The sequence below is a fragment of the Myotis davidii genome, unplaced genomic scaffold, assembly GCF_000327345.1.
Source record: "Myotis davidii unplaced genomic scaffold, ASM32734v1 scaffold32, whole genome shotgun sequence".
In the NCBI taxonomy this organism is placed as follows: domain Eukaryota; kingdom Metazoa; phylum Chordata; class Mammalia; order Chiroptera; family Vespertilionidae; genus Myotis; species Myotis davidii.
The window spans coordinates 732,470-744,626 of NW_006286587.1; the positions used below are offsets into that span (position 1 = coordinate 732,470).

Here is a 12,157-nt window from a genome sequence, read left to right on the forward strand (position 1 = left end):
CGCCTGAGGGCTCCCAGTATGTGAGAGGGGGCAGGCTGGGCTGAGGGACACTCCCCCCCCACCCAGTGCACGAATTTCATGCACCGGGCCCCTAGTCTATAATAATAAAAGCATAATATGCTAATTAGACTGGACATCCTTCCGGATGTCCTTCCAAACAACCTTCCAGACGAAGCCAGGGCTGCAAGGGAAGCCCTGGTCCCAGGAGCCAGAGGGAAGCCAGTGCCAAAAGCTGGGGGAAGGAAGGCCTACTCTTGCACCAATTTCGTGCATCGGGCCTCTAGTTGTTTATAAAACCACTGAATTCTTTTCTACATAACTTAAAAAGGGTAGTGACAAATACGTCGTTAACTAGCCTTTATACTCCTTTATACACATACCTGGAAATTCTGGGTTAAGAGTCCACTTAGTCCTATGTATATCCTTAAGCCAGTATCACTCTTTGACCTAGAAATAAGGATTTTAAACCTTCCGGCAAGTGTGTACAAGTGCCCTTCCACCAGGCCTGGTTCTCCCCAGGGGAGAAATATTGCCAGAGGCCAACAAGAAGTTTCACTTGTTCCCTCCATAGCCAAGGAAGTGTCAGTTTTCCCAGAAGTCACTGGGGAAATGTACCTTCGCAGAGCTTTTGCTTTCTTCCTGGGAGTTTGTTTTTTTTATTCCAAATAAATTTATTTCCATGAGAAGAGAGCACATAAACATGCTGTAGGCCTATAAGACGTCACGGGCAATGCAGTGGTTCAGAAAAGCAGTCTTTTTGTGAAGGTGAATAAGTTTAAGGACACTGAGGTAGGTTTCTTTCCTAAGATGGGGAGGTGGTAGATAAATGCTTTTCTTTACTTTTTCACATTTTTAACATATTTTTATTGATTTCAGAGAGGAAGGGAGTGGGAGAGAGACAGAAGCATCAATGATGAGAGGGAATCATTGATTGGCTGCCTCCTGTATGGCCCATGCTGGGGATCCAGCCTGCAACCCAGGCATGTGGCCTGACCGGGAATTGAACCGTGACCCTCTGGTTCATAGGTTGATGCTCACCCAAGTGGTCGGGCTTTTTCACATTTTCCACAATAAGTGTGTTACTTGTAAAATCAGGAACACGATTAATGTCATTTAAAGGAGAAAATGGGTGTGCCTGTTCTGAGAAGGGAAGTCTCAGTGTGTTTGTATTTTCTCCACATATAATCGTGTCGTCCTGTCCCTACAAGGTACTGATGGGCATGCCCTATGGAAGTATACCCAGAAAGACAGTGCCGCGGGCAGAGGAAGAAAGAGCCATGGACTTTTCCGTCCTTTGGGATTTTGAGGTACCATTGCCAACATGCCAATGAATTTCTGTTTTGTGATTGTGAGGTCTAAAAACTGCACGAATACACAAGACATGTTGCATTTAATTATTGAAAACCCAGTGCTTTGTTCAAATAGAATTCCAGCACTATGCAAAATGAGTCAGCCACTACGTCCTCCTCGGTCCCCTTCATAGGTTCCTGATGGCTATGAGCCCCCATGAGAACACGGCTCCCCTCATTCCACTAGATCAATGTAAGCTGATCTACAATATGGTTTTCTCTCCCTGTGCCCACATGAAGACCCCAAGTCTATTGCTATTGCAGCCTTCTCCCAAGTGTGACATGGCATCTTCAAGTGAATGTCCTATTGTTCCACAAATTCCAACATCTATGTAACCAAACACACACCTTTTCCCCATCTCCTTTATTGGAACCATGGTTCATCCAATCATTAAGTCACCCTACACTTCTCCCTCTTACCCACCCTGCCCCACACGCAATCAATCACTATGTCTGAGCTTATCCACTAACTATTTCTAGAATTGGTCCCCTTTTTTCCATCCCCCTTACCTCTCCTTTGAATAACACCCCACTACATCTCTATGCCCTGCCATGGGCATGGATGAGTCCTTGTCTGTACCCCTTACTTTGCAGCTGCCATCCAGATACCAGGACCACTGTTGGAATCTTCTACCACTGCTCTCTGCCTTGGCTTGGCTCCTTCAATCTACATTCTCTCTGCTTACAGAGTGATCTTTTTACAATGCAAACCTGACCCTATCATCCCTACCTCCAATATCCACTTATACCCACTCCCAAATGGAATAAAACCCAGTGTTCTGGCTTGGGTTTACAAAAGAACTATTCATGACCTGGCTTGGCTGTCCCCTACTTCTTCGGTCCCTTATCTACCTAAGACCTCACACTTTATGCCCCAATGTTATCAAGTTTGGGGGAAGTCCTTGGATGCATCACACACTTTTGGTACTTCCCTGCCTTTGCTCAGGGTCTCATGCTCACATTAAGAATTTGGAGCTATTTGTGCATATGCATGTGCGTGCACACATACACACACCCTATTCCTAGTTTTATCCCGAATGTTAACAACACTGTCCTCTCTGTCCTGTATCTCTGCGCTCTGTATAATGGAGAAATTGAGAGAATGAAGAAAGAAAAGGGGGAGACATGGATAGACTTGGGAACAATTGGGGGAAGTGAAGGGAAGAACAAGAGTGTCCAGAACTCTTCCTTCCTCCCCTCAGACTCCCGCTAAGCCCCTGAGAAAGAAATGCCTGTAGCATGGAAGTGTCTGATGACTGCGCCGAGCTTACAAACCCAGAGCATTTGGGTTTGCTGTCCCACAGGGCTACATTAAATACTCCGCTCTCTTCTACGGCTACTACAACGACCAGAGGACCATCGGGTGGCTGAGGTACAGACTGCCCATGGCTTACTTCATGGTGGGGGTCAGCGTGTTCGGCTATAGCCTGATGATTGTCATTAGATCGTAAGTATGACCGTCTTCTTTACAGGTTTTTAATTTTCTTCATACAGACATCCTACTCCCACGGCCACTCTGTGCCCACTTACCTTCTTGTGGGGGATTTAGACAGAAAAAAAAATAAAGCAAAGGCAGATTGTTGTATGTGGTATAAAAGACAGAGTAATGTGGGAAGTTCTGTGAAATGGGATAGAAACTCCTTTAGATGAGGCTGAGAACTGCCAGCCATGCTGAAAGTCTGGGGCACAGCATTTTAGACAAAAGAGGAGCATGTGCAAAGGCCCTGAGGTAGGAAGTAGCCTAGTGAATTCCAGGAACTGCCAAAAGACCACTGTGGCTGTATGGTACTGAGTAAGGTAAGACTGGAGAAGTTTGCAAGACCTGTTTTTGCTTTCCCCAGAGCTCAGCTTTTTCTAAAAAACTCTTCTGTTCCTCTCTTCCTCTAGCTTGCATGTGGGAATCCAGCCATGATACTAGAGGCCCATGCGCATGATTAAATGGTGCACATGTAGGGTCCCCTAGGCCTACCCTGCCATCAGGAGGGAGCACCTCCACTTGCCACCTGGGCACCCATGCCGCACTCCCCTGCTCCTGCCCGCCAGGCACCCATCCCCCGCGCCCTCTTCGATGCAAGCCGGGAGTCCCAGCACTCCCCCGCTCCTGCCCGCCAGGCACCCATCCCACGCGCCCTCTTCGATGCAAGCCGGGAGTCCCAGCCCGCGCGACAGGTGCTCCATGCACCTCCTGGCGACCGGTGGCTTGGTTGTGATACGATTACAGCATCATACAGGCCTTTTATGATATAGATAAACAGTAAGCCTAAATGAACGTATGGTGTCCACATTGGCCCCAACTCTACCTGTCTCAATGGTCCGAGGTAGACTTGGTTCTTAATTATGTCTGTGGTTCTTAATTCATACTTTCTAAAGAACATTTTGACCCATCCCATGAACTGCCTTCTTCTTAGTCAGGGGACCCCAATCAGTAAAGGCTGGTGCAGGGTGGGGTCACAGTCGCCTACGTACACCTGATCACCAGGGCTCACCACCCTTCGGCAGGGCCACAAAGGGTCACTTCTCCCAGAAGAGCAGGGGTAGCTGAGTCTGAGAAGAGGAGTAGAGAACTCTCCAAGCCTGGTTAGAATCCTAAAGGGAAACGCTGCCGTTCATGAGAGCCTGCCCAGCACACAACAGTGACCATGAGGAGATACGTGGCTGCCCAGCTCTATCAAGCAGCAGGGAGGAAAAACACAAAAAAACAAGGAGACAGGCTTGGGTTTATTCTTAGCCTCATGTGGTTACGTTTCTCCCTGCAATTATCCCAGATAAGTGTAAGGATATGAAATGTTTCCCTGATGAACCAAAAAGCTAACTAAGCCGACCAAGCCCCTAAAATAGCAAATCCCAAAAACCAACACATAAGATAGAATTAGAGAGTGCACCCTCACCCCCAACACCGCCCTCCCTACCCCCTCCCACACACACACACACACACACACACACACACACTGTCTGATAGAGCTCCTGCTCTGAATTTTTCAATTCCCACAGAGCTGACCCCCAGAGAGACTCCACAAAGAACGGTTGAAGATAGGAGGGATGAAATATGTAGGTAACAAGGCAGGTCCAAGGTGCTTTAAGAAAAGGATGTCTGTGTTACCTGGGTGCAGTACCAACTGTCTCAGGCTTATTGGATTTTACATCAGAGAAAATACATTTTCTATTGAAGAAAATAGATAAGTTAGAAGAGGCCGTTTCTCTGTGAGAACAGAGTTCTAAAACATTTGCAGGCAAATCAAGCCATAGGAAATCAGACATTGGGGCAAAAAGCATGGTTAAGTGTCCTGCAGGCTTCTAATTACACAACTGATACCGTAGATGCTCACAGGGGACTCTGAATTTGAAGGGAAAGTGTCCCCATCAAATCTTTCTTGGCCCAAGTACCTGTATGTTTCATTCCCTTCATCAGATGTCTGCTACCTGTGCACATGAATGGCTCAGGCCAAGGTTCCCATGGGCTGACACAGTAGAGACAGGGCAGATATAACAACAGTGCTGTGCACCCTACAGGATGGCCAGCAACACCCAGGGCAGCACCAGTGAAGGGGAGAGTGATAACTTCACATTCAGCTTCAAGATGTTCACCAGCTGGGACTACCTGATCGGCAATTCAGAGACGGCTGACAACAAATATGTGTCCATCACCACCAGCTTCAAGGTAGCCACCCCGGGCAGTTCCCACTTCCTAGGGCAGCGGTTCTCAACCTGTGGGTCGTGACCCCTTTGGGGGTCGAACGACCCTTTCACAGGGGTCGCCTAACACCATTGGAAAACACATATATAATTACATATTGTTTTTGTGATTAATCACTATGCTTTAATTATGTTCAATTTGTAACAATGAAAATACTCTAAAAGTATAAAGTATTGCTGAAAGAGACTTGAAAACTCTAAATAAATGGAGAGATATACCATCCTCATGGATTAGGACAGGGGTCATCAAACTATGGCCCAGGGTTCAAATCCAGCCTGCTGGCTATTTTTGTAAATAAGATTTTATTGGAACAAAGCCATGCCCATATATTTATATCTTCTCTGTGGTTGCTTTCATGCTACAAAGCATAGCTGAACAGTTGTGAGAGAGACCACATGGCCTGCAAAGCCCAAAGGATTTCCTATCTGGCTTTTTATTTTTAAAAAGTTTGGCCAGAACTTTTTTATAGAAAAATCCAGCCTCTAGATTAGAAGACTTAATAATAAGAATCAATTTTAATCTATTTCATCTATAGATTTAAAACAATCCCAATCAGTTACTGGAATTTCTCTGATCCTTAGTATCTGGGATATGGATAATAATAGTAATTTCTCTATTGGTTTGTTGTTGAGATTAAGAGGGAAAATGCATGGGAAGTGTACACATCTGGTACATGGTAATTATTTAATAAATCTAGGCTTCTGTCATTGCGTGGACCAGAATAACAGTAACAGCAAAATGTGTTTTCTTTTCCTTTATTTTTAAAATGGTTTTATTGGTTTTAGAGAGAGGGGAAGGCAGAGGGAGGGAGAGAGAGGGTGAGAGGGTGAGAGGGAGAGGGAGAGAGGGAGAGAGGGAGGGAGAGAGAGAGAGAGAGAGAGAGAGAGAGAAACATCAATGTGAGAGAAACATCAACTGATTGCCTCTTATACGTACCTCGACTAGGGACTGAACCCCACCCTGGGCATGTGCCCTGACTGGGAATTGAACTGGCAACCCTTTGGTGCTCCCGATGAAGCTCAATCAACTGACCCACACTGGCCAGGGTTTTCTTAAAGGAAAGAACTAATTCTCCATAGGGCAACAGTGCTTCATATCACCGCTCTATATTACTTCACTTGTAGAAATCCAGAAAGGAGTCATCCCAGGAACCCAACCATGGTTCCTGTTGGCTCCTGGCCCTCCATTATTCACATCTCATTTTCACACATTAAGGAATCAATAGTGGATGAACAAGAAAGTAACAAAGAAGAAAATATTCACCTGACAAGATTTCTCCGCGTCCTGGCCAACTTCCTCATCATCTGTTGTTTGTGTGGGAGCGGGTACCTCATTTACTTCGTGGTGAAGCGATCCCAGGAATTCTCCAAAATGCAGAATGTCAGCTGGTATGAAAGGAATGAGGTAAGGAGGGCATCTCTATGGAAGTGAATATTAGGGGCAAATACTGAAATTACACTGGTTCCTATGCCGTTCAGCTAAAGACTTGATCTAGAATGTGAAATTGCATCTCTTTCCAGTCTAGTAGTGCAAACATCTTGAACAAAGGGTCACCCATTAGGCTTCTGTAGCTAGATAGAACTGGGTTTAATTAACATGTCAGTCAGGATAGCTTTTAAACACAGTTGTTAAAAAGGTGATCCTTTCCTCACAGCTCTATAGTGCCATATGTCATAAATCAAGTGTTTATTAATACATGGCTAGGTTTCTGGGCTCCCTTTTCCATTCCATTGATCTATTTGTCTAATTCTGCACTAATAACACACTCATAAACCACAGCTTTATAACATGTCTTGATATCTGGTAGAGTGATTTTCTCATGGAGATCCACAATAAAACACATTAAAGTTTTATTGTGATTTTATTGAATCCATAGATCTCTTTTGGAAATTTGACATCTGTGGTAGTTGGCAAATGGTTACAAATTCTTCCCATCCTTGTATGCACATTTCTTTGCAATGTGCTTTTCTAGCTGCTCCCACGAAGAGGTGGCATCTTTTTCCCCATCCCTTGAATCCATTTGGGTTTGGCCATGTGACTTGCTTTAGCCAATGGGATAGTAGCTACTATATACAAGCAGACTTGAAAAGTGCTTGTGAATTGGAACTTGCTCTCTTGGGAATCCTGAGACCTCCATGATTTAAACAATTCCAGCCCGGCTGGTGTTGCTCAGTGGTTGAGCGTCTACCTATGAACCAGGAGGTCACAGTTTGATTCCAGGTCAGGGCACATACCCTGATTGTGGGCTTGATCCCCAGTAGAGGGCGTGCAGGAGGCAGCCAATCAGTGATTCTCTCTCATCATTAATGTTTCTCTCTCCTCTCCCTTCCTCTCTCTGAAATCAATAAAAACATTTTCTTTTACATTAACAATAAATAAGTCCAGACTAGCCTACTGAATAATGAGACATGGCCCAGTTATCTCATCACCCCAGGTGATAGCCAGTCAACCACCAGACATGTGAATGAAGCCAACAACCATCAGCTGACCATAGATTCATGAATGAGTCCAGGTGAGACAGCAGAACCATCTAGCTAAGCTCAGAATCATAAGCTTCTTGTCTTCCAGTCTCCTGAAATGATGTCAGCTATCATGGTGACTCTTACCTAGTTCGCAGCTTTACAGAACCCAAAGCAGTGTCCCCTAGGTTAACTCATTTACTTCTCAAAAAAAGTTTGCTCTTTTTTTAAACAATACTAATAAGCAATAATCATGATGGCAACCAGTTGCAGAGCAATTCTGATGTGTGGGACATATGCTAACTGCTCAGGGCATGTTGGTGCCTTCGCCAGGGTCACACAGCAAGTTGTGGAGACCCCAGGGCATCTCCAGAGGCAGAGGAGGTGACAACCAGGAGAAGGAGATGCAGGGCCCTCAGGGTGCAGAGGCTGTGACCAACCAAGTGATGTTGATGAGGCAAGTAACCCAGGCTTTGCTGATCTCTCAGGTTGAAATTGTGATGTCCCTGCTTGGGATGTTTTGTCCCCCTCTGTTTGAAACGATCGCTGCCCTGGAGAACTACCACCCACGCATTGGGCTGAAGTGGCAGCTGGGACGTATCTTTGCACTCTTCCTGGGGAATCTCTACACATTCCTCTTGGCCCTGATGGATGACGTCCACCTCAAGGTAAAGACCACAAACTCCCCCCAGTCCCTGGTGCCCACCAAATTTCCTTGTTTAGATATAATACTCTCCTGATGCATGCGTCATATCAGTTAAGTAAATTTTGGAAAGCTCAGAAAAATAAAATGAACAACAAATATCCCAGAATATGACCCAAGACAACCACCATTAACCATTTTGCTGCAGTTCTTTGCTGTCTTTTTCTTAGGTTGTCTTTTTTCACATCTTGTACATGTCAATTGGTACTCAATATTTTATCTGCAGCCTTTCCCATATGGTTTCATAGCTGCCGTAAGTGTTTACCAGCCAAGTAAGTGTCCGCTGAGATGATATGTCATAATTGACTTAACCTTTCATCATTGCTCACCGAATGGTTATGGAGACCTCCGCGTCAGGTCCTCAGGGAACAGCAGAGAGTGAAACACAGTCCTGTTCCAAGGGCGTTCACACTCTGGGCCAGGAGACAGACTCATCCGTTACAGCATGCTGCAGGGCATGCTTCACTGAGGCAAGCCCAGGGCAGCGCTGCAGTGCATAGCAGGGACTCCAGCACCCCCTGAGGAATCCTAGCAGAGACTGGAAAAAGCAGGGGGAACAGCTGGTGCAAATAGAGAGCTGCAGGAAGGCTGAACAGAGTGGAGGGGGAGAGGTGAAAAATGAAACTGAGGAAGGCCCAGGTGATGAGGATCCTCCTTCTCTCCCCTCCCTCCTCATTGTTGAGCTGCGTGATTTTTCCCTGAGGTTAACAGGGAAGCTATAAGAAGGTTCTAAGCATGGAAGTGATTGAATCTGGCCCTTGCCCATCGCTCCATCCTCATCTCTGGCTTCCCTCCTACTCCAAAAGACTGCTCCACCCTCCTAAACCTCACATTTCCTCCTCAGAGCAAACTTCTCTCTCTCCACCCTTCTCCCCATGTTTGACTAGTTGACTAATCCTCCCTGAGGTTTAGGCTCAGATCTCTTTGCCTCCCCAAGAAGTCTTCTCTGGCTGCCATTGTCTGATGTGAACTTTCTCGATCCTCAGAGAAAATTTTCTATAGCTCTTATTACTCTACTAGAGGCCTGGTGCACAAATTCTTGAACCAGTGGGGTCCCTCGCCCTGGCCTGGGGGATTGGGCTGAAAGCAGCTCTCCGACATCCCCCAAAGAGCCCTGGATTGCGAGAGGGTGCAGGCCAGGCTGACGGACCCCACCAGTGCACAATCGGGGCCAGGGAGGGATGCAGGACGTTGGCCAGCTGGGGAGGGACTGCAGGAGGGCTCTAGGGTTTCTCCAGCCCATCTTGCTCAGTCCCAATCAGCTGGACCCCAGCAGCAAGCTAACCTCTTGCGCCCAACTGCCCCCCACCAGCCTGATCACCCCCAACTGCCTTCCCCTCCTGGCCTGATCACCCCTAACTGCCTCTGCCTCAGCCCCACCACCATGGCTTTGTCCAGAAGGACATCCAGAAGGTCTCCTGGCCTAATTAGCACATTATCCTTTTATTAGTATAGATTCTATAACTGTTTGTTCATCTCTGTCACTTATGAACTTTCTGAGGAACGCTCCATCTCTTGTTCACTTCTGTGTCACCACTCTAAAACTGTTTGTTCATCTCTGTCACTTATGAGACTGTGAACTTTCTGAGGAATGCTCCATCTCTTGTTCACTTCTGTGTCACCACTGCCTCATATGTCCAGAATAGACCCTGAATCAATTACTCTCAAAAGAAGAATGAATGATTGGATGGATGGATGGATGGATGATAACTTCATGGAAAAGACCCAAGGACTTTGGTCAATTGCCCCCCTCTTCTGTTTAGATTTGGGGGGACTCCATTGAGGGGTAGGGCAGATATGAGGTGGTAAGGTTGTGGCATGTGCTGGCTTTAGTTATTGTTCCTGTGGAAACAGTTGGGCCATCCCTGGTTCCTTCCAACCCCGCATCTCCATCTTCTGTTCCAGCTTTCTAATGAAGAGAAAATAAAGAACATCACTCACTGGACTCTGTTTAACTATTACAACTCCTCGGGTTGGAACGAGAGTGTCCCCAGGCCACCCCTGCACCCTGCTGACGTGCCGCGCGGCTCTTGCTGGGAGACAGCCGTGGGCATTGTGAGTAGCTGTGCTCTCTTGAAAAGTCATCCCTGTCCTCAATTATTTTTATTCTTTTCTTGATGTTTCCATTTTTAAGCCACCAAAATGTCCAGCGAGTATTTCTTAGGAAAGTTCTACTTTTTCACTTTCCCATTTTTTCAATATCCATGTATTTCTCTATATGCTTCATTCACTAATCTAATTTTTTACTTTATTTAGAGTTTTACTGTAGATTTCACTGCAAGGTTCTCCACCTGGAGAACAAAGACTCCTAAAAATTGGATTCAGGAATTGTGTGTATGTGCATCTGTGCATTTTTCTGTAAAGAGAATTAATGGTTTTTATTAGAGACTCAAAAATTAACAACTGCCATATATTTATATGCTTCATTCATTAATCTAATTTTTTACTTTATTTAGAGTTTTACTGTAGATTTCACTGCAAGGTTCTCCACCTGGAGAACAAAGACTCCTAAAAATTGGATTCAGGAATTGTGTGTATGTGCATCTGTGCATTTTTCTGTAAAGAGAATTAATGGTTTTTATTAGAGACTCAAAAATTAACAACTGCCATTTCTCTTTATCCACTTTCACCACCATTTCTGTAACTTGCACAGGGCAGACTTTGAAGCCTACTGTTCTTGGCCTTCATACGCAGAACTTAAAATATTCACAAGTCACACAGGTCAGCTGCCTTCTCTTCCTCAATTCCATCTCTCTGCATGGGGTTTCTCTTCATCAGCCACCCCACTGAGATGCAGAGTGTATTACCTTTCCATGGGTCCCCTGAAGAATCCACTCACATAGAGCATCAAACAACCGTGTTATTAACTGAGGGTGAGGAAGTACAATGAAAGAGGGAATTACATCACACATTCCATTGAACGCTGCCTACAAGTTCACCACCTGCAAATCCCGCAGGGAAAAGATCTGTTCTTGCCCATGGAGGTCCTGAGGGCCTTTTCTTCCCACCTCCTTCATGGAGAGCTCAGACTCACCATCTCTTCCTCCTCCAGTCCAGATTCCCATGTTCTTCAAATCTTCCTCGTCTTCAAGGTGTAGAGCCACTGAGCTTCCCCAGCTCCTGCATTCAACTCATCACAATATGTAACAGAGAAAGAATCTTCAAGTCAATAAAACCAATCCTCTTTAGAAGGCCATACAGAGTTCGTTACCTACATGATTCTTTTTAAATATTCTGCTATATAGTCTCTCATTTCCTGCCCCACATCCTTGGGGGGAGTCTCTCTTGCCCTCCTCCCTCAATGCCCATCACTGTTCCCATCAGTAATAAAAGTTTGTATCTTTCTGAGCTAGTTGAGAATGATGGGTTTGAGGCATTATGTCCTCCACCACCTCCAGCCCGGGCCCCTGAGCATCACTTTGCACAGAGTGGAGACCTGATACATGCTGGGTTGTCTATTACTTAAACATAAACCTGAATTTTTACTGAGGAATAACCCTGAAAATTCATCAGCTGTTCATCCAGCAAAAATTTATTAATTAATTTGAGGATATAAAAACGAATAAAGCAGACCCTGTACTTTCTAGGAATTCCAAGTCCACTAGATGTCTTAAAGTTTGTGATGTTATCTGGTAGATCTTTAAATTTTCCCCCAAAAGTAATACATTTTTGCCTCTTTTGCTATGTGCCTCTGTGAAAAACCTGCATTATTTCCTCTATATAACCAGAAAAAACCTTTAGCCAGAGGTAAAGAAAACCAGGTGTTGTCCCTGATGACAATGATCAGATTCAGTCTTAGCTGGGGCAGCTGGTATTTCAGAGCAGGTGGGGAAAGTAAGGGGCAAGCCTTCAGATCCTGTATCTGTGCTGATAACTGCCAAGCATTGGGCATTACCAGTGTGCCAGGCAATTTGCATACATAATCACTAAGCTTCCCATTAACCCTGCAAGG

General features: G+C 45.4%; 1 protein-coding gene across 1 annotated transcript in view; it reads left to right on the forward strand.

Moving 5' to 3' along the window:
• The window catches only part of TMC2 (transmembrane channel like 2), a 46,842-nt gene that overhangs the window by 19,692 nt on the left and 14,993 nt on the right, over nt 1-12,157 (forward strand). Inside the window, exons 8-13 of the mRNA XM_006758018.2 lie at nt 1,209-1,307; nt 2,654-2,796; nt 4,860-5,007; nt 6,259-6,447; nt 7,991-8,170; nt 10,111-10,260. Coding sequence (XP_006758081.1) covers nt 1,209-1,307; nt 2,654-2,796; nt 4,860-5,007; nt 6,259-6,447; nt 7,991-8,170; nt 10,111-10,260 — 909 coding nt within the window. The remainder of the gene's footprint in view (nt 1-1,208; nt 1,308-2,653; nt 2,797-4,859; nt 5,008-6,258; nt 6,448-7,990; nt 8,171-10,110; nt 10,261-12,157) is intronic.